The sequence below is a fragment of the Zychaea mexicana genome, assembly GCF_025766255.1.
Source record: "Zychaea mexicana strain RSA 1403 chromosome Unknown BDB00scaffold_51, whole genome shotgun sequence".
In the NCBI taxonomy this organism is placed as follows: Eukaryota; Fungi; Mucoromycota; class Mucoromycetes; order Mucorales; family Lichtheimiaceae; genus Zychaea; species Zychaea mexicana.
Genome location: NW_026516714.1, coordinates 99,587 through 125,809, shown reverse-complemented (window position 1 = coordinate 125,809; position 26,223 = coordinate 99,587). Strand labels below are relative to the sequence as shown.

The window sequence follows — 26,223 nt, the reverse complement described above, 5'->3', positions numbered from 1 at the left end:
GATCGCGTTTATTACAATCGTCACTCGATCTGCCCAATAGTTACAATTACCTTTATAAGAAAGTACAATAAGAAACCAAGTTTATTTGATATTGCCTGACAAGTCGACCGACTTTTATGAATCCTTCGTTCCTCAAGGGAGGTTGCCCTCCCTTGTTCCCCGCAAGCCTCAGTTCCCGGCGGAACCTACACCTCCACAGTTACTACAAATAAAAGAAGCACCACAAAGGTCAGTCAACGGCGGGAATATATGTACCTCTTTGCACACACTCTCGCTTTCAGTCTTTTTAAGAGAAAAAACCAAAATGAAACAAAGAACATTTTAACTGTACGATGAGCAAGAGCCAGTCGTGCACTACTAGCTCTCTTCATCTTTGTACACCCACTAGGACCGTAGTCCTGGATAAAAAGAAGATAGAAAATGATAGTGAAAGAAACACTGCAAATGTACAAAGATGAATAAGAGCCAGTCGTGCACTACTAACTCTCTTTCATCTTTGTACACCCACAAGGACACTAGTCCTGGATAAAAAAAAAGAAAGGTAAAAAGTGATAATGAAAGAAACAATGCGATTGTACAAAGATGAATATGAAGAAAGAAAAGAATAAAGGGCAAAACGCGCAGTCGATTCTTATTTTTATGAGCCCGTTAAACAAAAAGACGGAGTTTTGTCACTACTGCCCTAAGGAGCCAGTGAACTGCAGCAATGTAAAGAAGTGCCTTGATGATAATTATCGTTGTAGTCTGTCAACTGTCATGCTAGTGTCTTTCTCCATGGTGCGTATATATTTTAAATTATGCGGCTCCGCTTGCTGTGCTCTGTTCCGATCCAATCATTGTCGGCGACAAGTCTGTGCGCTTTTAGTGGAACAAAAAACCGGCGATATAAAAAGTTATTTACCGTTGGACAAACGGTGTGTTAAGCTGAAGCATCACAGTAGCATTATGCTTGTATGGATCGCACAGTTTACGTGCATAGAGCGCTCGTCATTTCTAATGATACCTCAACGGATGCAGCCTGCGGTCGTCAATATATTGAGTAAAAGATCTTTTAATCAATTTCCGATAGAATTGGATATCCTTGAAACCATAAACTTATGAGGAACCGGCGAGTGTGAAGATGCTGAGAAGCATTTGTACAACAGCAGCCAATTTATGAGGTGAACGGATTGCTGATGTTACTGCTGGCCCAGCTACAAGTGCGATTATTCTTGTGTGTGCCCTCGTCAAAAACGACGATCACGTCAAGTCAGTACCCGAGCGCACGAGGTTGAACAGAGCCGAACAGAAGACGGCAGCAGAGGACGACCTAAAAGCTGTGGGCGTGTGATACGCAACGCCATTCACAGTAACCATAGACTTCAAAGCACAGTATTTTGATATCGCTCATGACAGGTACAGCTGTGGGTCACTCGTTGTCACGTTTAGGCAGTATGGAGAGCCAGGATTATTTGCTTGGCGGTTCTCAATCAACCCAAGGTGGAAGAACTGGATCCCGCAACATTTGAAGATCAACAGTACTATGCAACCTGGCTTTTGGACCTTCTTCTCCGACGCATGCCATTGCGGATAACCATGACAACATTAGAGTTCAGGCAGAACAACAGGAGCAATATGATCCATATTGACCATATCCACATGCTATAGCTGGTTGTCTCAAGCATCCGCTATCGATCCTTTCGGTACAGCCAACTACATACAATTACGCTACACAACCACGCCCAACTTTTGCAGCAATTTTATCAGTCGAACGATCTCCTACTACTGTCATCCGCGAATCCACCTATAACGATCTCCATGCATTCATCTTCCATGTCAGTGCTTCGCCGGATAACAATACGGCACCAGCTGGTGGTGATGCCTATGTTCCAGCACTTGCATCTACTATCCATGATTAATCACGTCAATCACCTGAGATGGATGCAACGGAGGCGGCAACGGTGGCAAGCGAGGAAGCTGGCTTTCTAAGGAAATTGCAGTAAGATGGCAGCAAGAGCTGGCAACGGGCGCACGTGCATCTGGCATCACAGCAACAACCGATGCAAGCAGTGTCAATAACTCTACCTCTAAATATTGCTTTCGAATCCAAGCAGCAGAGACTTTTACACATCCAAACAGATTCTGGCGATGACAATGTTAATAGGTGATGAATGAAGAATGTTATGGGACGACTCCTTAGCAAGCGTTGGCGGTAGTACAGTAGCGCGCTCAGCTTCAACAGCATCGAGCCACCCATTCCGTAGCAGCATGTCTGATCTTCGTGATAGCGGAATTTCAGACTTACGTATACCACCTATTCAAAAAGATGCTTGGTCTTTGGAGGAGGACCATGCTGCCATATCCAGTGACGATAACCCCTGTCGCCACTACCAAAGAAGAAAACAACAATTATAATGATATATAGGTCCCAATGTTCTTTGGTTGCTCTGTTGCGGGCTAAAAATACGATCGAATGTCATAGTAGCTGACTGTTTTCTTAGTCTCGTTCCTTCCTCCGAAAAGAAAAAAACCACACACTGCAAGTTCTTTTTGGGGAGAGAACATATATATATGCTATTGCTAACACATTATTATTTTCTCTACTCGCTCTAAAAGCCCTGCCGTTGTGGTACACCACTGGCACAATAGAGCCTTCTGAATGCAAAGAAGTTTCGGCCTCTCCCTTCTTCAAGAGCTCTTTGATGCTTTCGGGGACTCATTCTACAACCCGACGATGTGCCAACCACTGGGACCAACCATCTATCTACTTAACCCCGCTCTTTTCATGCTAAACTCCTATGTGTGGCAGATGAAAAGAGAGCCCTGGCTATTGTCCTGCGCTAATTGGCATAGAGCCCGTTGTAAAGAAGGATAGAGATCCCTGCTCAGCATAGAGCAGCAGCGCTAGTAGCAGCAACAGCAGCAGCTCTACAGTAAACGATGGCTATATCAACGCAATTGCACTAGACTATCAAAGAAACGCTGCTCTAGTGTAGTGGCACAGTTGGTTCCTTTTGTCCGAGGTGTTCAAATCACAGGCGAGGGTACTCAGTACCCTCCTGGAGTGTGGCTTCGTTTGAGGGTACCCAGTACCCCAACCAATATAAAGTTAAGTAACATTTTTGCTATACTTCCTCTTTCTTCCCTCTTCCACTCAATTTCTATAACACAAAATGTCCTTCTCTAATACAAATGCACCTCACTTGGCAACCCTTAGAAACGCCCTTAACCAAGACTTTACAGGTAAATAAAGTAATATTGCATAATAAATATACAGCATCCCTCTCTAACTTGACACAGACTTGGAGGAAATCCAAGTTCTAGAGCTTCTGGCAAGCTATCTCCAACGAAAGGAGACCACTGTTGTTCGTGGCAACAGGGGTAGAGAGAAAGTTTTTTCTTTCTCTACAACCAACGGTAGCCACACCATCTGTGGGTTACCTTTGCAGGCGGTTAGTATTCAAGCTGTTTAGATAGTAATATATATTGTATATTGGAATGTAAGCTAAAAAGTGGTTTGAACAGCCCCCCCCCTCCTCTGACCAAGAAGAAGAGGAGGCAGCAACAGAAGAGGCAGACCAGACTGAAGGGAGAAACGTGCGACAGTGAGGCACACACTGTACAGAGACTGGTTTTGTTGCTCAGCCAGAGCACCCAGTATTATTGGAGGGTAAGTACACATTATTTTTTTGTATTGTTATATCAACAAAATAAAAACATTTAGAATCTACACTGAAATATTCTACAAGTCCGCGAGAGTGTCGGCCGGATCTCTCTGGCACTCGACGAAATCGAACGTGGGTTTGCTCTGGGGTGGGGCAGCGGTTGCCTGTGCTGCACTACAGGGATGTCACTACAGCTTGTGTGGCAAACCACACACTTGCGACCAACCTCCGGCAACGGTCACGTAGTGCCCGTTTTCAAAAGGAGTTGAATTGGGTATACCTGGGGTGCCTCTACACAAAGGAGGCACTTGTCACAGAGGGCCTCAGCTGTACTTAATTTATCCAGCAGCACCTGGGTGGCAGTAAGTAGAAGACAGACATTTTTTTTTTCAAAGATGCTAAAACCAACAGCTGACAGTACTACAACGTTTATAGTTTCACCGTAACGATGATAAGAACGTGGCCAAGGGGATTCTAGGCGTACTTCGTCTCCTTCATCTTGCAGCAAAAACGACACCATTAGTCTTTGCTTTCCCCAAGGCATTTAACAGCCGTGCCTTTAGCAAGGTAGCACTTTTTATTAAATATGTTTGATCCGGGAAAAAGGAATCACCTTCTATAAACTGTCTCAGAGACATATACTCGTCCTTACAGCATTTCCAAAAGTGCCCACTTTCTTACCATCATCCACTGTTTCTTCTCAATCCTAACTCTTCTCCCATCACACGGTTTATTATTCTCAGTTGTGATATCCCACATCTGTGATTATTTTTTTGCCCCCCCGTTATTGCACCGCTGTATACATAATTGTAGATGACCTAAGTCTCATTTGCGCTGATTTGATCCGCGTGTTGTGCGTTATATCATTGTTAATATACAACAATTATATTCGTTCGATGTTCTGTAACGTGGGAATGGTGGACAATGAACGGCTTTAAAATGTAGTCATTTTGTAAGTCCAATTTGGGGAAGAAGCAGCACGTTTCTGTTGTTAACAGTAGTAGTTTCTATTAACTGCTCGAAAAGAAGAAAAAGACATTTACAGCAATTTATTGTCATCAAATAATATTTTTTTTTTTTACCTATGGAGATCTACGCCTCGACCAAATCCACCAGAATAAAAATTGACAGATTCTTTAGTGTTTTCCCATGTGACCCGCAACCTATATCATCGCTGCATGGTAAATGCTTTATTAAATGTCTCACAAAGGGAGTTTGGAGAGAAGCCGCGCACGCATACACCAAGGACGTTGGATGACGGTGGTAGTACGGCACCCCATATTACCACACACCTCGTGGAATTCGGCTTTAAACGCTCATAACATCTCTAGAATAGGGACATGAGCTGCCTACTGTCAATTAGTTTGGTTTAATTGAATCTCGAGCTTTAAGCAAAGTGTATCCTCATTCGCCTTCATAAGAGTCTGCTACGTTCTAGCATACAAGTAGTGCTAAATGAAAAAAGAGTCCGTACCCATGTTGGTTCGAAAAAAAGTTACCATATCCATATCCACGCTATGAGGAGAAGCAAAGCGACACCAGGATTGTTTTATTATCATTATTTTTTTTGTTTGAGGGGTAATACATGAAATATTCAAGTATGCGATGTGTTGTGCATTTAATATAGTGTATAACCATGTAATATGTATGCAACCAGTTGCTTGTTCTTTGTTGCGGATCTACCGATTTTTTTTTTTTTGCGTATTTTGTAACAAATGATGGAAATGATAATACAAAATGTCTTTTAAAATAATATTCAACCCTGAGGTCCCATGCCTTGGAATAATAAAAGATCTTGATCGTCGGTATTGCTCTTTTGATCGTCAGCATCCTTGCCGTCGCTGATGCTATTCCGATGCTCCAATAGCGACAGCATCGAGCTTTCTTCCTCGGGCACGGTGCTCGGCGGCATGCCCATGATGATATCGGCCGGCGTCATTTCACGAGGTGTTTCATGGACGGGAGTGGCATTGGCGGACAGACACCGCGGATCGATCGCATGCGGATGCTGTTGTTGTTGTTGCTGCTGCTGTTGCTGCTGCAGCAAAGACTGAATATGCGGATCATTTTGAGCCCATCGTTGGACCTCGGCTCGCAGAGCCAAAGCTGGCCCATCAAGATGATGCAAGTTGATTGAAGTCGCCTGTCGATCCTGCGTGAAATCACGACACTGTGTCCAAGTACCGCTACCGTTCGACTCCATGTAAAAAGCAATGGCTTCAGGCTGTGCAATACGTAACTCGAGCCGTGCCCAGCCCAGTCGTTCGAGAATCGGCTCGAGACGGACCTGAAGCACCGTGTCAAACGTATATTCCATCTTGAATCGTTGCTGACCGTCTTGGATGCGCCACACGAGTACGCGGCGCTGGGTATCGTAGTGACAAGCAAGATCGTTGGGTTGGAGACTCATACGTCGCCATGTGCCGATCTGTAGTGCTTCGGCCGAAAAGCGATTCGGCATCATATCGTCTTCGCCGTTACCGCCGTCCATGGACATGGGGGTGCCAAGTCGATCATCTAAAAAAGAGGAGTTAGATAAATGTCGGGGTTTTTTACTGTTGCAAATCCTTTTCATTGTTCGGGTTTTGGTTGTTTGTTTTTTTTAGTTACCTTGGGAAGGCATGCCCAGGTAATAGCCGCCACCAGCAGCAGCAGCAGCAGCAGCAGCCATGTGTTGCTGCTGTTGGATCGCAGCAAACGTGCTGCTTGCGGCTGTCATTGGATCCGTGTAACCCATCATGGGCCAGTACGCTTGACCGGCTGGCGAGGTATAGCTTCTGCTGCGATAGGATGGGTGACCACCCCCACTGGCACTGCCAGGGATTGGGGTACCGGCCGCTGCAGCTGCCTGTTGTAAAGGACCTGTAGGCGCATCGACTGAACTGTGACGCTCGTAAGAACGTCGATGGGGTGGTGGATAAGGTCCAAGCGAATGTGCACGCATACGGCCAGGTGTGGAGGCCGAGACCCGGCGAGCAGTCGAACTAGCGCCCACGCTCTGGCGCAACGGATCGGACACTGAGGCTGATAGCGGTGAAGAAGTCGATGAAGGCGGAGGCGTGACCGAAGACCAGTCGGCGCTGTTTCCTCCCAGAGACATTGGTAGAGGAGGAGGAGGCGGTGGCGGGGTTGACTGCAGAGGTAGCGGCGGCGGAGGAGCGACTGTGCTATGACTATTCGATGCCGCGGCTGTGGGTGCTGTAGTAGAAGAAGGTGGCGACGATGATGACGACGGTGGAGGTGGAGGAGGCGGAGGTGGTGGACAGAACCAGCTGTTATTATTGTTGGTAGAAGTAGTTGGTGAAGAAGAAGAAGAAGAACAAGATGCTGTATTGGTAGTGTCGCTGTTGTTTGGATTAGGAGTAGTCGTTGATTGTCGGTTCTGCTGCTGCTGTTGCTGGTTGTAGTAGTAATAGTAATAATAATAGTACAGATCAGGGTTAGTTGTCATAGTGCCATCCGGGGCGGTTTGCTGATAATGATAGGCCGCTGCTTGGCAGGCGGCGGCAGCAGCAGAAGCGGCATAGTATTGCATTCGAATTGTTTCGTCATGAAGCAGCGATGAGCGTTTAGCAAGATTCTTGACTTTGGCGCGACGGTTCTGGAACCAGATCTGGATGGATCGCTCAGACATTCCGAGCTCACGCGACAGCTGCTCTCGCACGCGGTTATTGGGAGAAGGATTGACACTAAATGTTTTTTCCAAGACAGCCAGTTGTTCTGGCGTGGCTCGAGTGCGTTTGCGAGGTGGCGGCGTGCCTTCGTTTGTTGGCGTAGGGGTGGTGGTGGTGGTCGTTGTCGTCGTCGTCGTCGAGGATGAAGAAGAGGAAGGTTGTCGCTGCTGCTGCTGCTGGTGGTGGTGGTGATGGTGATGGTGTGCTGGTAGTGGTGGCGGCAGTGGCGGTACGACTGCATGCTGTGGATGTTGTCTATGTATGGTAGGTTGATGAAGGGGATGATGATGATGATGTTGATGTTGATGTGGATGATATTCATGAGGACTGAACTCGCCGGGAGCATAGGTTGGATACATAGGGTGGTGTTGTGGATGATGGTAATCTAAGGGCATCATTTGTTTCGGTGGAATGTATGCGAATTGTTGGTCGGTGGAAGAAGGCACGGACATCATGCCGGCATGACCCAGTGGTGCTGCTGCAGTGGTAGCGACTGAGGAGTGGAGTGAAGGATTGGACTGTGGGTTCATTATTATTCTATAATGAGATGGTGAAGGTCGATGCAGAGGGCATTCACAGAATGCAAGAGACCAAAAGAAAGTGTACGTGGAAGGGGAGAGGGGTGGGATAGGAAGCGTGAAAGAGAAAAGGAAAGAGAAAAGGAAAGAAAGAGGGAGGGAGAGGGCTGTCTAATATGTGCGCGCGATATAAAAAAACCAAGAACCTACAAGGTCGCACATAGTATGAGCGGCGTAATAAAAGTAGAAAAAATGCACACTCGGGAAGATCTTCTCTCTGGTTCTCTCTCTCTCTCTCGCCGCCGCCTCTCAGTGTGCCCTCTCTCAGAGCACCGGTGTACAGTGAGGAGGGGTTCGTTAATTGACAGTTGCCTGAAAAGCAAATGACGGTTCTTCCTCCGGGAAAGCAGATCAATGCCCGCTCAACGCTTTGCTATGAGCACAACAACGCACTCTGTGTGTGTGTGTGTGTGTGTCTGCGCAACGTAGGCAATAAATGAAACGACGACTTTGGAGTAACATGAGCCGGCGGTTTAAACCCAAAGATCGTCCGCACGGGTATTATACATATCATAGGCGCTCCCCAAGAGTTAACCTGACCACAATCCAGTTTTCTTTTTAATCATGACACCATAACTCCGTTTACTTTTTTTCCTTTTACGACACGCTGTGTGATTGACTTTACTGTGGTCCTTCCCCTGAAGATCCTCTCTCGCACATGATGCACAACACCCATTTGACCGAGGTGGGGGCGCTATTTGAATGATAGCAACAACAAACAACATACAAACCGGTCTGTGACGATGTTTATAGATCCTAAACCCCTACCTCCCCTCTCTCTCTTTCTCTCTCTTTCTCCTCGTTGTAACCACGCGACACCTGGGTACAATGTGGATCAACCTTCTTTTTCAGATTAATTAGGCCCGGTTGGGCGGGGTTTCCATTGGGTCGCGCTGTTATATATGGCATCTACTTCCACTGTAACTTGTCCCTGAGTTTCCTTGATACATTGTAACCCGCCCTTATTATGTCACGCGTACTATACTCTTTTTGAAAAGTCCACTCAGTAAAATATAAAGGCCAAGTGGCCTGACATTTCCCTCGTCCTCTCATATGGATACTGCTGTATTAAATCCTCGCTCGGATCCCTGTAAAAAAAATAAATAAAAGAACATGTATTCGGAGTCGCGACGGGTCTAGAGCTTCGTGATGTTGTAAGCCCCCACTACTCCCGTGTACTGTGTGTCCAGGAGAACAGACAGACAGACAGACCGGACTCTACTCGATTTTCATTTAACAGCGGCCTAACTATGCAATAGGTAACCTTCCTTCCCCCCTTTCTATGATACTGTGACCATGTATCAGCAGAGTCTAGCTAACAGTGCACCGGGATCGGTGGGTCGAGTACCCCCATGACTTACTGCTGTCAGTGGGGTCATTCCGTTTTGACATTGACAAGAAGCGCAGGTTGTTGTAGCCTTGCCAACCAAACCCCCCACCTGGAAACAACACCCCCCAAAAGACCCGAATACTAGGAAACATAATATAACGTACATATTAACGTGTCATTAACTGCGTCCAACATTAAACCTTGTCCAATAAACGACGCCAATTGGAAAACTCTTTTTTTTTTTTTTTTTTTTTTTTTTTTCGCCAGCTCGGTACTCGTCAGAATTTCCCGAAGCAGCCTGGCTGTGCAACATGCATCATTTTGGTGACAAGGACGGATGCGATGTGATGCTGCCCCTCTCACACACCAAGCATATTGACCGCTTTGCTTTTCCTCCGCCTGTCTGCGCAAAAAAAAACCTCAATATTCTCAAAAGAAAATGGGTCAAGTTACAAGTGTTGGCTTATCGCGGACAATCTTCTTCTCGAGAGCGCCCCAACTTTTGTGTGTAGTCATAGTAATAGTAGCAAGTAGCAAGTAGCAAGTAGCAAGTAGCAAGTAGCAAGTAGTAGTAGTAGTTTCACCAACCCTACAACATACTTGCTTGTGCTGTAACAAGGGGGAGGCAGCAGTTACCCACTGATTGGACCATGCCAACATTGACACGTTTCCAAAGCATGGATGTCTCTAGTAATGTAATGATGGGTCGTCACTGCTGCTACCCTTTCGAAGGCTTTTGGAACGTGTCAATCCTCCAAGAGAGTTCAGGGTTGGAAGCAATATAAACGCGAGAGTATAATTACACGCGTTTGTAAGCAGCCTTACAAAGAAATTGACTTTCCCCCCCCCCTTTTTTTTTTCCCCTCCCCCAAACCTCATAAGCACAGTGTAACATGCTTTGGGTGACATTGGTATTAGCAGGCATATATGCAAAAAGCTTTGATAGCAACCTTTTTTTCATAATCAAGTATAACATGCCGTGCGACATGATGAGCATAGTAAGCCCCGCTTCTTTTCTATTGCCCACATACAAGAGAGAGAGAAAGAGAGACGTGTGGCCCATCTATTTACCCGTTAATTACACACTGTCCTTTGACCTGTGCGCGCAAATACAACATTACATGATGGATTGAGACGCAACAACAGCAACGTGGCAGTCGATCTAAACCTTTTCCAAGTGTAACTAGCTCAAAAAAGGCAAGTACCCGTTGGGCTCTCTCTCTCATCTCGAGTGAAACATATGTGTGTGTGTGTATGTGTGTGTGTCGAGACCGGTCTCTTTTGGCCCCCTTGGAATATGTGCAACTTGGAAACAGACATCATCCTTCACCCATATACTTCTTCAATTGCTCCCAACTCTTTTTCTTTCTCCGGATTGAATAGTGAAAAGGCGAAAGGGTTTGCCCAGTGTCCCGAATTAGGGAATGCGTGTACATGACAAATTATGACGTGCATGCAAGGTAAATAAATATATTTAAAGTTTTTGCTGCTTCCAGAAAAAAAAAAAAAAGATAGCTGACATTCAAAAAATTATTCAATCGCGATTACTTTGCTGCTGCTGCTGCTGCTGCAATTGAAGCAACTCCTTGGTCCGGCTTTCCGGTCGGTTCACTTAAAAAAAAACAAAATCGTTAGTATGGGTTCCGTTTGCTACGGTAAGACTTGACCCCTTCTTACAGAATGATGCTTCAGAAGCACAGGTACACCTGAGCTCCTGGTGGGCCACGACGTCGCTTGGACACTGCAATGCCACATTGAACCAATAACCCAGATTTTCCACAAAGTGCACTTGGTTGCGCTGCAAGTATAAAGCCGCGGCTACCGTTTGAAATGGCGCATCGCCCCATCTAATAACCACGTTTAAGAAATGATAAGCATAGATAGTAAAACAAGAAAAATGAGATGCATGCATGCATGCATGCAATGTCGGTTTCTTTCCTAATTGAATCGGAGTGCTGGTGGTGGTGGTGGTGGTGGTGCCGCACCCACAGACACAGAAGGACTTGTCTTACCTTTCATAAAAGAACCCTCCCGTACTGTCCATATGTTGAAAGAAGCGTTGGTATGGCTCGGATCGCATAAAGTCGAGTGAGATGATCATAAAGTTGTTCCAGAAATGGTTGCCGTTGTACTTTACTGTCGGTGGCTCCATGTCATCATCATCCGTCTGCGCGCCCGTATCAAGAATCCATGGTAAAATGGAATCGGAGTGCGGAACGAATGAATCAACGTTCTCTTGTCCAATGTACTTGACCACCTCGCTCCAAAACGTCCTGATTTGACGTTCGTCTTCTTTCATTGTCATTGCAAATGCTGGTGTAAATGATAGACCCCAAACAAAGAGGGATTGTTACAAAAAGGATGGGAGAGCGCCGTGTGGTAAAGTAAGCAATTGCATTTTGGCAAAATGATTGATGCATTATCCCAACAGCATCAATGAAACCCACGCGAATGTTTACCGAGTTTTTGGTCCTTTTCCTTCATCATTTGGAACGGATCTTCTTTCACGTCGCACATGTAGCGTGATCTGGGCTGCACCTTCCAATAGTACTCTGCATCTTGCAGCAGCGGGTGTTGAGCCAGATACCCAGCATTATACCGCGTTGCTTTACGCCAGCTTACAGATTCGCCATGATACATGCCATCCTTGCCCATCGCCAGCGCCGCCTTCTCCGCGCTTTTGACATCCACCCACGTCGGCTCGTTCCACTGTCCAGGCGGGATCCGACCAAAGTACACATTCTTTCGTCTTTTCGACAACAGCCGTCGAAACCGCGAGCTGAACGGACGATCGCTGAGTATGACCCACGGGTATCCATGGTACTGGTTGAACCGGTCTTCCACATCCTGCATCGTCATGTGTACGTCCATCAATTCGTTCTCGCTGGCCATGACGACCAATGCCGCTTTGATGTCTGTGCTGTACTTGATGCGTTTGTCGTTGTCGTACGTCGTATCATAGTCCATCCATTGCCTAGTGTTGTTGTTGCTCTCGAGGGTGGTGTTGTTGTTACTGTGAGAGGATCGCCAATGGACGATGCTGAAGAACGAGAAAAGGAATAGGACGCCGATGAGTGCTCGAGACCGCCACAGCTGACTGTATATCCTTTGTTTTGTTGATGTTCGATATTTCTCGTCGTCTATAGTGATCTGCATGGTGGCAGATGAATCGACGCAAGAAAGAAAAAGGTGATTTGCTAGGTATTATGTATTCTGCCTTGGTTTCATTTAACCTGGCTAGCGTTCTATTTAATATATCCCTGATGATCTGACATGCTGCACGGACTCCATGCGTGACCATTCGTTGCTATGCAGCACTATACTACCCACCGTCCCTGCTTTAAATCTTTACCCAATTTCATCTCTTATAAAGAGAGACTTTTGCAACGATTGTAACAGAGTGTGAGAAACAATGGCTTAGCAATAGTTATCAAGTACAGGAAGTATCTGTTTATTAAACACATCACCACGGGTTGGATTTAGGCTGGACTGGGAAATCGCTTTCATATGCACCACCAGCGGACCACCCTATTATTAAAACTCTCACAATTCAAGTATACATTCCTTGCTATCAAACGAGTGTAACACAGCCAAACCCCCCCCCCGCAAAAGAGCAAGTAGTTCTCTTTTGGACACTGTTCCAATATCAAACCTGACCGAGTAAACAAGGATCAAAACATTAGCTTGAGTATATATGGTGTTGTTATTGTTGGATTTGCTGGTATAATCAAAGATAGGTACGTAGTATATATAACAAGGGTGATAGAAAGAGAGAGAGAGAGAGAGAGAGAGAGAAAGGTGGGGTGGGGTGTTATTGAGCGCGTTGGCGCTCAAGGGCAGTGACATGAGTTTCCATTGTGGATAGGATATCATCCCAAGAAATAAAAATCTCGGACAGTGTGTTGACCTGTAATAATAACAGTGGTTTATTTTCACTGGTCTTTTTCTCTTTCCCAAAGCAATAAAACACTTACAATGCCATTATAATTATCCATCGACACCGATATCTTTTTAGTTACTTCTGCTAATTCTTTTGCTTGTTCGGCATGCTTTGCTTCTAACGGCGCAAGCTGAGGACCCAACGTATCTAATGCTGGAGATCGGTCCGGGTTTTTTTAATATTAGGGTATAGGTGAACTCTTTCATCTTTTTTTTTCCAGCAAACACACACAGAGAGAGAGAGAAAAAGAGTTTATATTTTTTACCATCGTATTCAGAGCCACTGACAACGTGTTCCAATGACTTGACTTGTCGCACTTGCCCTGCAAACTTTTCAAGGTCATCACACGCTGCTAGGACCAGTTCAAGTTTTGTATCCGTCGTAAGCAATTCGCGTTCCATGGCCAGTGTTGAGTCGGCCGGATCCAGTAGTTTGGCATGTGCGTCATCTAGTGTTTCTTCCACGTCTCAGCATCATTGTATACCCTCAGGGGTTTCCTTTCTATATATATATATATATATATATCCATAGGACGGTCCATGTTATTCTTTACATCTTTCAATAAACTCTTTGATTGGTTTGTTGGATTTGTATAGCGTGTGTAGTTCTTTTTTTAGATCGTCGATGCGTTTCAAAATGGAGGTTTTTGTGCTGCGTGGAATATTGGTTTGACCGGCCACAATATGTTCTAAATGTCGAAGACGTGCTTCAAAACCGTGTTCGTCCATGGAATATGATATATGGGGAAATATATATTTTCTTTGGTGCTCAAAAAGAGTTTACACTACCAGGAGAGGTTCAAACCGACACCTTTTGTTTTTTTTTTAACGTCAGCACACCACCTCAGGGTAAAAAAAAAAGGTTACTTACCACTTACCTTTTCCTTTTCTTGTGCGCTGACCTCCAACATTAAAAAAAAAACCCCCTTCCCACAAACCCGCCCAATCCACACAAATGCAACCATGGGGAGAACGGCAGTATATACGATTGGCCATGTCTACAAATCACCGTTCAAAGACGCCATGGTGAAAACCAACAGTGAGCTTCAAGAATTACGACGTCAAGAAGGTCAAGAACGCGAAGCTGCGCAAAAGGCGATTGAGTTGGCCGATTTGATCTTGAAAGATCTCGAGCATCCCGATCGCGATCCTATTGCTACTGATTGGGATACGCGACAAACACTCAAGGCTGTCAAAGCGTGTCACTATGCACACAGCGTACTGTCAAAAGAAGCGTTCAAGAACCCGGACTTGTTACGACATAGTTTGAGATATTGGATCGACGCGCTTGCTAGGTACACACACACACACAAAAGAGAGAGTGGTGGGTGGGGGGAGGTTCATCGGTGTCCAGTTTAGTAGACAGAAAAAAAACATGGCTTAAACCATTCTTTAATGGAATTTTTATAGATTGAATCACTATGACGACGCTATTGAATTAAGTAAAGAATATGTTACTTTGTTAAGTGATGTGGATGATTTGATGGTATTATACGAAGCCTATCATGAAATAGCTGGACTTTACTTTTGCCGAGGGTAAGTATGTCTCGGTTATGCATATATAAAAAAAAAAGAGAACACGTCTTTTTTAAAACTTAAACATAATCTAGGCACGATCAAGATCACGCCAAATTTGACGACTTTGACAATGCACGACGATTTTATAGTTTGGAGCGTAGAGCTCTCGATCAGTTACCTGGTAAAAAAAGAAAGGAATGATTTTGTTCAATTTCAAAAGATACGACAAGTAAAACTAAAAACATTCTCTTACAATGTTTCAATTAGGAGACACTGAAGATTTGGAAGACATTAAGCGATCCTCGGATTTAAATATGGGCATCATTGAAGCCAAGGAAATGGGAGGGTTGGAAAGGGCCCAAACGCTATTCACGAGCGCGTTCAAGACTGCAGCGAAACTTGGAAAATACATTGAGCAACAGACGACAGCTTGGGAAATGGGAAATGCGTATCGGAACCATGGCCATTTGGAACAACTTGCCAAAGCGCAGGGCATCGAACTCAGTGTGATCCGTCGCCACAAGCTGAAGGATAAAGAAGTACTTGTTCGCTTTGAAATTGGTAAATCCTCTTTTTTTTGCTGGGAGTGAATTGGGCTTCTCATTGTGCTCTCCCGGCTTCTAACTAATCAATATGTCTAGTTAAAACACGAATAGAGATGGGACACTATGAGAAAAGTCGTGAACTCTTGGATGATCTAAGAGGTACGACAAACCCCCCCTTTTTATTTCGCCATGTTTAACAACGTTGAACATTAAGTGTTACGTACCTCGCTTTTTAGGTCTATTGGATACTGAAGAGATCAACGAAGAATTAGTAAAGTTTGAAAACATCCTTGGGGGTTTGTGAGGGATGGAATTTTTCTTTATACTAAAACTTGAAACTTTTTTTGGTGGGTATAGGACGATCTAGAAGATATCATCAATTATTTGGAATCAAGAAGAATCGCTATATCAAAACTTCCTGACGTCAATACACTGGGACCCGTCTACCGACGCGCTGTACTTTTCTTTGAACTTGGTAAAGATACTACAAGCATTTTCTTTGCAACTTTTTGGCTAATGCGTTTTCTTCTTTTTAAAGGCAAGGCTGAGTTTGAAGAAAACATGCTGCATACTGCGCTAAGATCTACAAGAAATGGCATACGGGAAGTTAAAAAGGAACCGACATTGATGGTACAATTAGCGGGGTTGCTTCTCGATTTGAAGCAACTTGAAGCAGATATTCTTTGGAAAATCCGGCAATCGGTGAGTGCTTTTTTTTCTTTATATGAGGTTCACTCGCTACGTGATACGTCTTTGTGCTCACATGGATAAGGGATTAGCCGATTGATGAACTCGAAACATTAAACGAGGAAATTCTTGTCGATACCAAAAAGCACTGTCAAAACAAAAAACAGCGGCTTGAGCATTTGCAAAGAGTCTATGAACGGATGGCTGATCTTTACTATTATTTTGAGAAACAAGAACAGTGCGATCAGTGGGATACATTGTACAATGAATGTACCAAGCAACTTCAACAGTTTGAAGATGAGGTAACCATAGGCTTTACCTGTGCGATGTGTGTGTCTCTCGCTCCAATATCTCTCACTCAATACACACACACACACACACTGTAGGATGAAATGACGAGATACAATGAGGATGAGGAGCTCAATGAAGCAATTGCTTCCATGGAAATAACAACGGAGGTTGAAGAAGATTTGGATCACCAAGGTGATGATGGCACACAACAACAACAAATGGATCCTATTCTGGTAAGTCAGAGGGGGGGCACGTGATTGTATCCTGTTAACCTGCTCGTCCCTATCATTCTTTATTTAGATTAGCATATTCTTACTCACCCGCCCCCCACACTGATATAAACCCCCCATTTGTATAGACCGTACGCGTGGCGCTCAACATCAACAACGAGGAGAAACTCTTGTTTATACAAGTAATGAACGATACAAAGTGTATCGACTGGCTGATGGAACAAGTTGCCCAAAAAGCGTGGGAGTCTTACGGCTACGAGGTAAATACTTTTGGTGGAGGAGGAGAGGGGCACTCACTTTGACAAGTTCGCTGATGCAATATATAAAAGCCGGATATTTTCGCGTTGGAGACGGAAGCTTCTGGAATGCTACTCTCTCAAGAATTGGTCGTTGTGGCTATCCAAGGAAATTATGAACGCGTTTTTGCTCATTATGATGGTATATATATACTTTTTCTTTTTTTTTACACGCCATGGGAGGTTCAATAAGAAAGTAATTTTTTCTTTTTTTTTAAAAAAAAAACAAATCATTTTTTTATTAGGGTTTCGTGAGAAGACACCTTTGGAATTGTATCAGAATGCCTGCATGCGTATGCATGTGCCTGTACGTCGTAGCGTAGAGCTGGCGCTTGAAAACAACAATGACAAAAGTGGTGACGAACAACTCGTATTAGCGGATGCATGTAAGCGGGAGTATTTCTGGGGGTTGGGGGGGGGGGTGGGGGTAGTGAAAGTGAGAAAACGGTGGAGATCAAAAAAAAAAAAAAACTTTGTAACACGGTGACACAGGGTAGTAGTAGTAGTAGTAGTAAAAAATTGGCTCATGCACCACCACACAATTTGCGTTTAGGCCTTGTATCGCGTGACATTCCTGTAATATGTGATCTTTTAAGACATATTAAACCGGTGACCAAGTTGGATCTCTCTGGCAATGTTTTATGTAACGTACATCTGTTTATATATATATATATATATGGCTGCTAACGTGACAGATTAAAAATAACCATCCAGATGACCATGACATTGCTGATGTGTTCCGGCATATCCAAGATTTACACCATGTCGATCTCAGCAGCAATCGACTCACCAGTCAAACCATTGCAAGGTTTGTGCGCTATCCGAGTCTTCGTTCACTCTCCATCAGCTTTAACCCTCTTGGATGCGATACGCTGGGCCTGTTACCAGAACTCTTAAACCAATGCCCGCAACTTGCATCGCTCGACCTCGAATCATGCGACATTCGCAACTATACCCTTCCAGATCCGACGCGTCATGCATATCAACATCTTGGTAAGAAAAAAAAAAGAGGAATTTATATAAAACAATCACAACTCATAAACGATCCTATAGGCCATCGCCTTGATCACCTCAATTTGAGCTACAACCCATCCAGTGACGATAGTGCTTCTTTGGAACAATGGAAATCACTGGTCCAAAATCTAGTCAAAGACAATGGTAGTAATGGCCAGCAAATTTTAAACTGTAAATAATAACTGTAAACATAAAGAGTCGTCATTGTACATATAAACATCACGCAAAGAAGTACATGGAACCAAGGCCCCCGGGGGGGTATGGCCATAAAATTTTTGTGAGTGATGGCTTCCAAAAAGCAGGGCATTGTTTTTTTTTTGAGCTATTACCCATGTCTAGGTCTAAATACTTTGTAAGGGATGCTGGGAAAGAGTGTGCTTTTGTCCCCCGCTTTTTTTTTTTTTTTTGTTTTCAAATGTTTTCTGCAATAAAGAGGCTATTGTCAAGAATATCACCACGTGTTTATGCCTTATGGGCCGAGCTAGAGCTTATTGTACGCAAACCTACCTTTTTGAAAGATCAACGGAGGACGCGTTACTGACTCTTCTCTTTATTATTAGAAATTTGGCGTGACACTACTTGTGTTTGAACTCACATATAATCCAGGCAAGCCCCATCGATTGTTGAAAAGTCTTTAGAAAAAAAAAAGAAGAAGCAGCTACTCACAACTTGACCCTATAGAGGCAGTCTACGTTACACGCTACGCAGACATCTATATCTACTTGGCGCTGGGTGGATTGATAGCCGTATGGAGTGTATTTGGTGTCATTGTAACATGGAAGGTAATAAAACCCATCTCCCACCTTTTGGCCCCCATTTACTAACAAAATACCAATACCGGGTTATAACTACAGCGATGGCGCAAAGGAGTCAAAATCTATCTTCACCTTCTTGTGGTTCTCAACGGCATCCAAATCTGTTTTGGCATTGTGACCATTATCTTACTCTTTACATTGTATCGACAACGTCTGTTGAGCGCATGCTTCAGCCGCGAAGGTGACCATTTTTTCTGGTCATCGCTCGGATACGAGACGGATGAAGAGACGCAATGGATGATGCGCAGTTGTCTGCAGCGCTGGTCCAAATTTGCCATCCAACGCACTCTGACATGGGCGGTCTTTAGTATCGTGCTCGTCCTTGCGACGGTGCTCATCAATCGATACCATCTATGCCTTGCTCGAGCACACCGTCGCCAAGTTGAAGCCACTGGTTGGCCCGAATCAGAACAAGTAGAAAAGCAGCCGATTGTGACGGTGATGGATAGCAGTGCCCAACCACCGATGCGCACACCGCCACCGGGATACTGGGAAATCCAGCATGGTGACGACGGCAACGGCAACGACCTCAAAGGTGACTATGCCAAATTGCCGCCGCAACAACAACAACAACAACAAAATGAGCAACAGGATTATTTCCAGCACCAGCAGCAGCAGCAGCAGCATAGCCACTCCTTGTATGGAGAAGAAGAACAAATGTATCGTCAACGTGACCGGTTGTACAGCGAAATATCACGACGACGCGACCATCAACAACATCATCAACAACAACAGTACATTCCACCAGGAAATGCGGGTTCGTCTCCACCTATTTCGCCGGGAGAACACTCGATCCATCCACTTGATCTAAGACGACGGTCCATGATGATGGCGGCATCGAGTCCTTCTTTTGCTAGCCAACAACAACAACAACAAGACGACGACGACAATGATGAGGCCCAGTATCAACCGCCATCACCACCGCCCCGTTCCAATCGACACTCGACCAGTAGTAATGATCCTATACCATCATCATCGGAGAAAATGGACTATGATTTGTTTCGGAATCAACCCCACCGTTTGAGCGTCCACCACGGCAACGACGACGACGATGATGATTCAAGTGAAACCATCGCCATGTCCCGCCGCCGAAACAAACCACAGTGGTTTCAAGAGGAGCATCAAATTCTGTTGGATGATGATGATGACGACGAGCAATGATAAAGCTCGCTAAAAAAAAAAGCCTAGGCTTGGAAATCTTTTTAATAGATGTATATATAACTATATGTAGAGGGGTGGCAAAATAAAAAAGTAGAGGGAGAGAAATACACACAGGGAGAGAAATGGACGAGTCATGGAGGAGGAAGGAGGAAGGAGCAAAAAAGAAAAAAAGTGGCTGCTGCTGATTCGAGGTTAAGGGGGGTTAGATTGAGGTTGCTGCTAGAGGGGAGAGTGGGTAGAGTTAGGTAGGAATGCTTTTGGTTTGTTCTTTTTCGTTTTGAGAGAAGAAATCATGCAAGAGTTTAAGTTCTATCGAAATGAGTCTTTGAGTTCCCGTAACGTGGCCAGCGTTTCGACAGGATCGCTCTTTCCAGCAAATAATTGAAGCGACTGCTCATTCACCCGTAAGAAGGGATTGTACATTTTCTCTTGCGCAATTGTAGACGGCACTGTGATTGTCTTGTCCTGGCACCATGCCCATTTAGCCATCAATGCCTCGTTTTGCGGCTCTACTGTCAATGCAAACTGGCAAAGACGCGTCGTCAATACACACTCCTCCCCCTTTGCCAACCCCCAAAACCTTACCCCCCCCCAAGTCATTCAGCATACCTTCAAGTTGTTTCTGGTATACTCGTGGCCGCAATACACCCAGGTATCGTCTGGCAGCTTATTGATGACATGGAACAAGATCCGGTACATATCACGTGCGTCGCCTTCGAAGAACTTTCCTATTCCGGCAATAAAGAGAGTGCTGTACAGAGATAAGGGGTGAGTCTCTTCTTCTTCTGCTCTGAGACACACACACACACACACAGTTGTTGCTTGTGCTAACTGTGGGAGGGGGGGGAGGAGGAGGGATATCCCCCACCCCATACTGCATTGTTTTAAAAAAGGAAAAGCACTTACTCGCCAGTAAAGACAGCCTTTTCGTTCGTTGCAGGATCGACAACATAGTAGCACACGTGGCCCTTTGTGTGGCACGGCGTATGCAGAGGAGTGATCTCCAACGACCCCAGTTTGAATTCCTCATGGTCCTTGCAGACGTAATTGATTTCCGGAATACGAGCGTCGGCACCATAGACTGCAAGGCCGGGCTTCTTTGCTATAAAAAAAAAAGTGAGGGACAATGAATCTTTACAGTTTGGAAAAACGCAAAAAAAAAAAAAAAAAGGTTCGCCCGCCCACTTTGTGTCACTCGAATCCCCTCTCTCCTAACGCACATCTCCACTTTTTTTTTTTTTTTTTTTGTACTTCCTCCCACCCCCCCCCAAAGACTCGTTTTTTTTTCTCGTCCCTTCCATTCGCTCTCTCTCTCTCTTCCAATCACCTCCCCCCGTTTTGCCGAAACAAAAGCGTACCAACTAATTCAATGTTGCCGCCTGCGTGATCCCAGTGATGATGCGTGATAAAAACACTATTGACAAAAAAAAACAAGTGTGTGCGTGTGTGTGTGTGTGTTTAGGGAGCATGTTTATGGGAATGTTCGATAATTGACACAAACAAAAAACAAAGCAGCAAGCAAGCAGGATGAGGACATTTACCTTGAAAGTTTCGCCCCAGTTTGGCTGATTACGTTTAGAATCTTGATAGGCTCTACACTGTTGATGCATCATCATCATCATCGTCATCAGCATTCTCTCTCTCTCTCTCTCTCTCTCTCTTTTTCTCTTTCGTCACTACTACTACTACGACTCTTGTGCTGTCCCCACCACCACCCCCCCCCTCCCACACTCCACACACACACACATTGACCAAAGTACAAAGGGACATACGGATCAATGACGGCCGCCTCCTTTGTCTTGTCATCAATCAAAATGTACGAGTAGTTGTCTTCGAGTACGCCAATAGGAATGATCTTCATGGTCAGTGCTGCTATAAATGTCTGATGATGATGATGATGATGATGATGATGATGGATGGGGGGGGGACGGCAAAAAAAGAAAGAAAATGAATGAAGAGGGCAGTAACAAGAAGGGAAAAAAAGGTTTTTGTGTTGTGTGAGAGAGAGAAAAAAGGCAAGAAAAAGAGAAAAAAGAAGACGGAAAGAAGGCAAAAACCAAAGAGTTGCGTCTTGGAGAGAGAGGACACTTGTCAATTGATATATAATCTGCGCGCTTAATAGAAGTTTCTTCGTTGGAAAATTGTGATCTTGCGAGAAAGGTCCGATTTGGAGTAGTAGTAGTAGTAGTAGTAGTAGTAGTAGCAGTAGGGCTTGCCTTTGTCTTTTTTTTGCCTTGCCCTTTGTTCTCTTTTTATTCGGTAACCAATAGGATGCCCGTGTCCTCGCCTTCCCTTTCCCTTTCCCTTTCCATCCTTATTTAATACGTTGCTAGCCAACGTCTATTATATAACCATGGCGGTTCTCCAATGCCCCCCACTCCCCTTATCACTCCCTATTCTTTTTTTTTCTTTTTGAACAAGGCCTCAGGGTTCTGTGCCCCACTTCTTTCAAGACCACTACTCTCTTCCCATACACCCTCTCTTATACGGATGGATCTAAAAGCGCGACTCGACTGGATGAACGGCCCCGCTTTAGTTTTTTTGACAGTAATGCCGCATGTGGAAAAACGGCAAATTGGAAATTTTTTCTAATGTCACATGAGTTTGTATTCTTTTCTTCTTTATTACAACAAAGCCAAAAGTATGTTCCGCACTTATATATTTCTCGAACGTTTTACTCTTCTGCGCGAGCCTATTATAGCAATAGGGCCAAGGGGAAGAAAGAGACTTTATTAGTTTTTTGCTTGCTGTGTGTCAAAAAAAAAAAAATCATTTCCTTTTTTCCCTCTTTGCAACATCCTCCTCCTCACTACTCCCCCTTCCCTTGTTCCCCGCACTCCCTTTTCAACTTACTCCACGAGTTCTAACGTCATGATCACGCGATCCTAACTCGGCCTTCAATCCATCATAAGGATACGTGCGCTTGGCCTGGTTTTTTTTTTATTCATTTTTAAATCAATAAACAATTCAGTGATCCATTCTGCATGTTCATCAAAATAGGATACTACTTACAGCTGGGGGTTCTGGGTACGTGTTGTAAATAAAGTACGCAAAACCGGCAATGAGGCCACCCGCCAAACCCAACTGGGCCAAGGCCTTGTATGGGCTGTATGTATGAAGATCAGGTGCCCAAACACCCATCAATTCATCTTCTTCGTGAACCTATATACACAATGGTGTGGAAAGGGGAGAAATCGTTTTATTATTAATTCGTCCATTCTCGCTTCCCGGTTGTGGAGTCGTTGTTGTTGCTGCTGCTGATGCTGGTTTTAAAGGAATCCGTCAATGTGTAAAGATGTAAAAAAAAAAAAAAAAATTACCGGTTCGCCAAAGTTACGCTTATCTTGGGGATCCCACCAACCAAAAGGACCACGAGTTTGTGCACTCCATCGTGGCAAGTTGGGATAATCGCCAATTTGGGGATCTTCAATGACTTCACCCGTGTTCAAAGTGGATTGGGCACGCATCGAGGCGGCCATGATGGCGGGTCGTTGGGTTGACAAACGCGCGTTGAACAAACGTGTCGAGGTTCGCAACGCCATTCTATATATTTTTTGTTGTACTTTAGAAAAGGAAGCTTTGAGCCCGCTTTTTTTTCTTTTTGCCTTACACAAAGCCCAGCGTTGTTTGGGTACAACTGCCCGCAATCCCGACCGCCCTGTGACTTGGGTTCACACCCACAAAATGTGACGTAACCATCACCATCGAATTTCCCCAGATGAGAGATTTTTTTTTATTTGTTTTAATTGTCTCTGTCCAAACTAATGTATCCTTCACGACGCTGCTTCCACCAACGCCATCCATAATATGCTACAGCAGCCAACAAGGCGGCACCGAGAAGCACACCAATGACAATGAGCAGAACGGCCCACCAAGCCAGTCCACCGCCACCATCGCCCAGTTGATCACGGGGGAGCAGTACACGATCAATCTCTACCACACCGCCTGCATTGCTGGCACGTCCAATCTGAACAACATCTGCAGAATGAGTGGTATCGCCTTTGACTTGAATAGTGTACCCTGCATCGACCTGAGTGATTATAATTTTTTCGTCTTCAAGCAGCGGTGAAAACTCGACACCGTCACCATTAATATCCGAGTGTGTGTTTCTGCAGTCATCGTCGTCGTCATCATCATACATGTCCTTCTGCTTGCCAAGACGCTCACCGCTTTGACCAGGCTGTAATGTCATTTTTGGCAGTGCAACAGGCAGAACATGCAGCTTGGCAATACGCAACAACTGATCGGGATGGTTCAACAAGTCCGAGACATTCAATCTGGCAAACGCACGATCACTGGGAGCAAGGACGGTATAAGGCTGGTCAGGGCTATCCAAGATCTGGTTGGCCAAGTCAGTCTTGCTGATCAAATTGACAAAGCTGTTTGTGTTTTCGGCCAACAACAGATCGCAGTTGGAGACTTTTAATGTAGCAGGGATTTCAACACGGTCAATCTTGTGGATCACGCCGTTGGATACCAACATGTCTGGTTGAACCACCTTGGCAATCACGGAACGGTCACTCCCGTCACCTGCACCGACACCACGGACGTAAAGATGGCCATCGTGCGTCTTGTTGAGATTGATTTCTGGACCACTGAGTGTAGGTACGCGATACTCGCCTTGCTTGGTTTCATTGAAATAGTAGATGCCATGCTTGACTGCGTGGAATTTGATGACGCTTGCCAACTTGTCTTGCGAGCTGGGCTGCAGCAGGTGTTTGGTCAGAATGCCCAGACGGGCAAAGGCCTTGTTTGTGGGGGCAAACACCGTAATGCCTTCTGCTGACTTGATTTCTCCTGCGGCGCCAGATGCATACAGACTCGCAACAAATGTGGAAAGGTCCAGATTGAGTGGGAGTTGACTGAGTGGATCGCGTGGTAATTCAAGCGATCGGGAGACGGGATAGATGATGCTGTTGTCCACCGTCACTACGCAATAGAGAGAAAAAAAAAGGAATTACAAAAAAAAAGGCAAACGTGTCATCGTCGTCGTCGTCGTCGTCGTCGAACAACCAGACATTATCATGTTTACCTGGATTGCCAATGAGGTTGGCACGGTCAAACTGGACAGACTTTTTCTTTGCATTCACTGGCATTTGGTCTTGATCGACACTATGCACACGGAGGCGTTGTTTGTCTCCGCCCAAATGATCGCCCGATTCTGTCTTTAAGAGATCGCCATCGGTAAAGTTATCGAGCTCGTATTTCTTGTCAATAATGTGATACTTGAGCCAAGATTGGATCTCGCTCCGTGGGATATTGCGTTCATCCAATTCTTCGTTCGGAGGCGCAACCAGGGTGTAAGGGTCCTTGGTGTCGAGGTAGCCCTTCAATCCATTGTCCTCCAAAAGTGTCACGAACTTTGTGGCGTTCAATCCAATCAATGCTTTGCGTACATTCAGTTTCAAAAAGTCGCGGTTGTTGGGCAGAATGGACTTTTCGAGTAAATGGATTACACCTGCAGTAGTAGTAGTATTAGTCCCATTGCACCCCAAAAGAATAAGACACAAAGTGAGTCTTACCATTGCTGGCCAAAATATCACTCTGTACAATTTTGGCACCATTGACTGTCGCTTCGTTGTTCTTATCCAACACCAATTCCAGTTTTTCTCCTTGCAACGTTTCCAGCTGCGTCTTGCCTGTTGGAAACTCGCCAAAATAAAGTATTTTGTCGGAAATTTGATGGTGCAGGACTTGGCCCAGGTCATCCTTGGCGCCGGAATGGTTCAGATAAGCCTTTTCGGCATCGGTCAGACCATCAAGGACATCTTGCGTGGCAAAGATAGTGTAACCGTTTGCGCGTTTCAACTCTGTCTCAATATCTGCTTTTTTGGCGAGGTCGCTAAACGGATGCAACTCTTCATGCTCCGCTAGTGTTAAGCCTAGAAAGAAACAAGGTTATTGTTGATATAGTGTTTGTAATGCACACAAACTATTCTCCTCCTTGTATGCACCCATCTGTTTCTTACCTAAATCCTTTGGAGGTGTCAGCAGCCCATTCACGACCTGGACCACTCCGTTATCCGCTTTCACGTCGGCATCGATAATGTCCACGTTGACCGCGGGTGACCAATGCTTGCCATTCTTTGTCATTTTTATCTTTTGTACTCTTCCATCCTGAGTATAGCATGTATCGAGCAATTCTCCCCCATGCCACTCGCTCGTATAGACGGACTGTGGCAAGATATGGTAGAGTAGTTCGGCGCGGGTCATGCCTTGGATAGCCAGATTGAATGCTTCATTGGTGGGTGCAAACACGGTCGCAGTGTCATAGTGGCCGAGATCCTGCAACAGATCTGTTCTTTTCAGTTGTCGTACAAACTCCCGGAACCGATCGTCGGATGTGAGCGTTTCCACAACGGTTTTAGCGTAGGCGGCAGTCAATGTGCTCCAGAGAAACACAAGGTTTATCAAGAGTAACCGCAGATGCATGATTGGCACTTTTTTGTTGCGTATATGTAAGAGAAGAAGATGAACAAGATATATTTCTGGTCGAAGATG

General features: G+C 45.0%; 11 protein-coding genes across 11 annotated transcripts; 4 read left to right on the top strand and 7 right to left on the bottom strand.

The window, feature by feature from the left end:
- Positions 1–1,388: 1,388 nt before the first annotated feature.
- Positions 1,389–1,898, top strand: BDB00DRAFT_873715 (uncharacterized protein; the record flags this gene model as incomplete). The annotated part of the gene is made up of 2 exons (XM_053127130.1): positions 1,389–1,479; positions 1,648–1,898. The coding sequence occupies 2 exons, from the start codon at positions 1,389–1,391 to the stop codon at positions 1,896–1,898; spliced, it is 342 nt and encodes a 113-aa protein (XP_052978338.1).
- A 1,254-nt stretch (positions 1,899–3,152) lies between these two features.
- Positions 3,153–4,466, top strand: BDB00DRAFT_789032 (uncharacterized protein; the record flags this gene model as incomplete). The annotated part of the gene is made up of 6 exons (XM_053120847.1): positions 3,153–3,222; positions 3,280–3,360; positions 3,625–3,649; positions 3,994–4,006; positions 4,080–4,211; positions 4,458–4,466. 6 exons carry the CDS (start codon positions 3,153–3,155, stop codon positions 4,464–4,466), a joined length of 330 nt encoding a protein of 109 aa, XP_052978337.1.
- Positions 4,467–5,400: 934 nt separating this feature from the next.
- On the bottom strand, positions 5,401–7,848 carry BDB00DRAFT_873714 (uncharacterized protein; the record flags this gene model as incomplete). The annotated part of the gene is made up of 2 exons (XM_053127129.1): positions 5,401–6,161; positions 6,255–7,848. The coding sequence occupies 2 exons, from the start codon at positions 7,846–7,848 to the stop codon at positions 5,401–5,403; spliced, it is 2,355 nt and encodes a 784-aa protein (XP_052978336.1).
- Positions 7,849–8,129: 281 nt separating this feature from the next.
- Positions 8,130–8,678, bottom strand: BDB00DRAFT_830065 (uncharacterized protein). The gene has a single exon (XM_053124000.1). The coding sequence runs from the start codon at positions 8,619–8,621 to the stop codon at positions 8,427–8,429; it is 195 nt and encodes a 64-aa protein (XP_052978335.1). The 5' UTR covers positions 8,622–8,678; the 3' UTR covers positions 8,130–8,426.
- Positions 8,679–10,760: 2,082 nt separating this feature from the next.
- On the bottom strand, positions 10,761–12,193 carry BDB00DRAFT_789030 (nucleotide-diphospho-sugar transferase; the record flags this gene model as incomplete). Its single annotated transcript, XM_053120846.1, has 4 exons — positions 10,761–10,837; positions 10,904–11,073; positions 11,239–11,539; positions 11,686–12,193. The coding sequence occupies 4 exons, from the start codon at positions 12,191–12,193 to the stop codon at positions 10,761–10,763; spliced, it is 1,056 nt and encodes a 351-aa protein (XP_052978334.1).
- A 739-nt stretch (positions 12,194–12,932) lies between these two features.
- Positions 12,933–14,013, bottom strand: BDB00DRAFT_830059 (uncharacterized protein). Its single transcript, XM_053123999.1, has 4 exons — positions 13,720–14,013; positions 13,432–13,614; positions 13,201–13,319; positions 12,933–13,133 (listed from the first exon to the last, which is right to left on the bottom strand). Exons 1-4 carry the CDS (start codon positions 13,892–13,894, stop codon positions 13,038–13,040), a joined length of 573 nt encoding a protein of 190 aa, XP_052978333.1. The 5' UTR covers positions 13,895–14,013; the 3' UTR covers positions 12,933–13,037.
- Positions 13,504–15,905, top strand: BDB00DRAFT_459849 (uncharacterized protein). The gene is made up of 8 exons (XM_053117461.1): positions 13,504–14,460; positions 14,576–14,701; positions 14,776–14,864; positions 14,951–15,244; positions 15,325–15,387; positions 15,465–15,504; positions 15,586–15,703; positions 15,767–15,905. Exons 1-7 carry the CDS (start codon positions 13,907–13,909, stop codon positions 15,593–15,595), a joined length of 1,176 nt encoding a protein of 391 aa, XP_052978332.1. The 5' UTR covers positions 13,504–13,906; the 3' UTR covers positions 15,596–15,703; positions 15,767–15,905.
- A 540-nt stretch (positions 15,906–16,445) lies between these two features.
- On the top strand, positions 16,446–18,121 carry BDB00DRAFT_459884 (uncharacterized protein). Its single transcript, XM_053117462.1, has 5 exons — positions 16,446–16,874; positions 16,978–17,118; positions 17,286–17,375; positions 17,447–17,725; positions 17,786–18,121. Exons 1-5 carry the CDS (start codon positions 16,802–16,804, stop codon positions 17,923–17,925), a joined length of 723 nt encoding a protein of 240 aa, XP_052978331.1. The 5' UTR covers positions 16,446–16,801; the 3' UTR covers positions 17,926–18,121.
- A 1,576-nt stretch (positions 18,122–19,697) lies between these two features.
- Positions 19,698–21,834, bottom strand: BDB00DRAFT_830043 (beta-lactamase-like protein). The gene is made up of 6 exons (XM_053123998.1): positions 21,495–21,834; positions 21,264–21,320; positions 21,081–21,136; positions 20,629–20,824; positions 20,332–20,473; positions 19,698–20,247 (listed from the first exon to the last, which is right to left on the bottom strand). Exons 1-6 carry the CDS (start codon positions 21,581–21,583, stop codon positions 20,032–20,034), a joined length of 756 nt encoding a protein of 251 aa, XP_052978330.1. The 5' UTR covers positions 21,584–21,834; the 3' UTR covers positions 19,698–20,031.
- Positions 21,835–22,149: 315 nt separating this feature from the next.
- On the bottom strand, positions 22,150–23,333 carry BDB00DRAFT_830040 (uncharacterized protein). The gene is made up of 4 exons (XM_053123997.1): positions 23,043–23,333; positions 22,735–22,884; positions 22,576–22,650; positions 22,150–22,414 (listed from the first exon to the last, which is right to left on the bottom strand). The coding sequence occupies exons 1-4, from the start codon at positions 23,262–23,264 to the stop codon at positions 22,397–22,399; spliced, it is 465 nt and encodes a 154-aa protein (XP_052978329.1). The 5' UTR covers positions 23,265–23,333; the 3' UTR covers positions 22,150–22,396.
- Positions 23,334–23,464: 131 nt separating this feature from the next.
- On the bottom strand, positions 23,465–26,154 carry BDB00DRAFT_883585 (FAS1 domain-containing protein; the record flags this gene model as incomplete). Its single annotated transcript, XM_053128249.1, has 4 exons — positions 23,465–24,651; positions 24,755–25,180; positions 25,245–25,604; positions 25,692–26,154. 4 exons carry the CDS (start codon positions 26,152–26,154, stop codon positions 23,465–23,467), a joined length of 2,436 nt encoding a protein of 811 aa, XP_052978328.1.
- Positions 26,155–26,223: the final 69 nt, after the last annotated feature.

Bases quoted from the DNA above. Each gene is read 5' to 3' on its own strand.
- BDB00DRAFT_830065 (XM_053124000.1), bottom strand. From the start codon at position 8,621: ATGTTGTTTGTTGTTGCTATCATTCAAATAGCGCCCCCACCTCGGTCA.
- BDB00DRAFT_830059 (XM_053123999.1), bottom strand. From the start codon at position 13,894: ATGGACGAACACGGTTTTGAAGCACGTCTTCGACATTTAGAACATATT. The intron at 13,615-13,719 runs GTAAAGAATAAC...AAGAAACACTAG, and splicing joins CAAAGAGTTTATTGAAAGAT to ATGACGCACATGCCAAACTA. The intron at 13,134-13,200 runs GTAAGTGTTTTA...TTATTATTACAG, and splicing joins TGGATAATTATAATGGCATT to GTCAACACACTGTCCGAGAT.
- BDB00DRAFT_459849 (XM_053117461.1), top strand. From the start codon at position 13,907: ATGGGGAAATATATATTTTCTTTGGTGCTCAAAAAGAGTTTACACTAC. The intron at 14,702-14,775 runs GTAAGTATGTCT...AACATAATCTAG, and splicing joins GGACTTTACTTTTGCCGAGG to GCACGATCAAGATCACGCCA. The intron at 15,388-15,464 runs GTACGACAAACC...CTCGCTTTTTAG, and splicing joins ACTCTTGGATGATCTAAGAG to GTCTATTGGATACTGAAGAG.
- BDB00DRAFT_459884 (XM_053117462.1), top strand. From the start codon at position 16,802: ATGCTACTCTCTCAAGAATTGGTCGTTGTGGCTATCCAAGGAAATTAT. The intron at 16,875-16,977 runs GTATATATATAC...TTTTTTTATTAG, and splicing joins CGTTTTTGCTCATTATGATG to GGTTTCGTGAGAAGACACCT. The intron at 17,376-17,446 runs GTAACGTACATC...ATAACCATCCAG, and splicing joins TCTCTCTGGCAATGTTTTAT to ATGACCATGACATTGCTGAT.
- BDB00DRAFT_830043 (XM_053123998.1), bottom strand. From the start codon at position 21,583: ATGAAGATCATTCCTATTGGCGTACTCGAAGACAACTACTCGTACATT. The intron at 20,825-21,080 runs GTACGCTTTTGT...TTTTTTTTATAG, and splicing joins CGGCAACATTGAATTAGTTG to CAAAGAAGCCCGGCCTTGCA. The intron at 20,474-20,628 runs GTAAGTGCTTTT...ATCTCTGTACAG, and splicing joins AAGGCTGTCTTTACTGGCGA to CACTCTCTTTATTGCCGGAA.
- BDB00DRAFT_830040 (XM_053123997.1), bottom strand. From the start codon at position 23,264: ATGGCGTTGCGAACCTCGACACGTTTGTTCAACGCGCGTTTGTCAACC. The intron at 22,885-23,042 runs GTAATTTTTTTT...TTGTGTATATAG, and splicing joins AGCGTAACTTTGGCGAACCG to GTTCACGAAGAAGATGAATT. The intron at 22,651-22,734 runs GTAAGTAGTATC...AAAAAAAACCAG, and splicing joins CGTACCCAGAACCCCCAGCT to GCCAAGCGCACGTATCCTTA.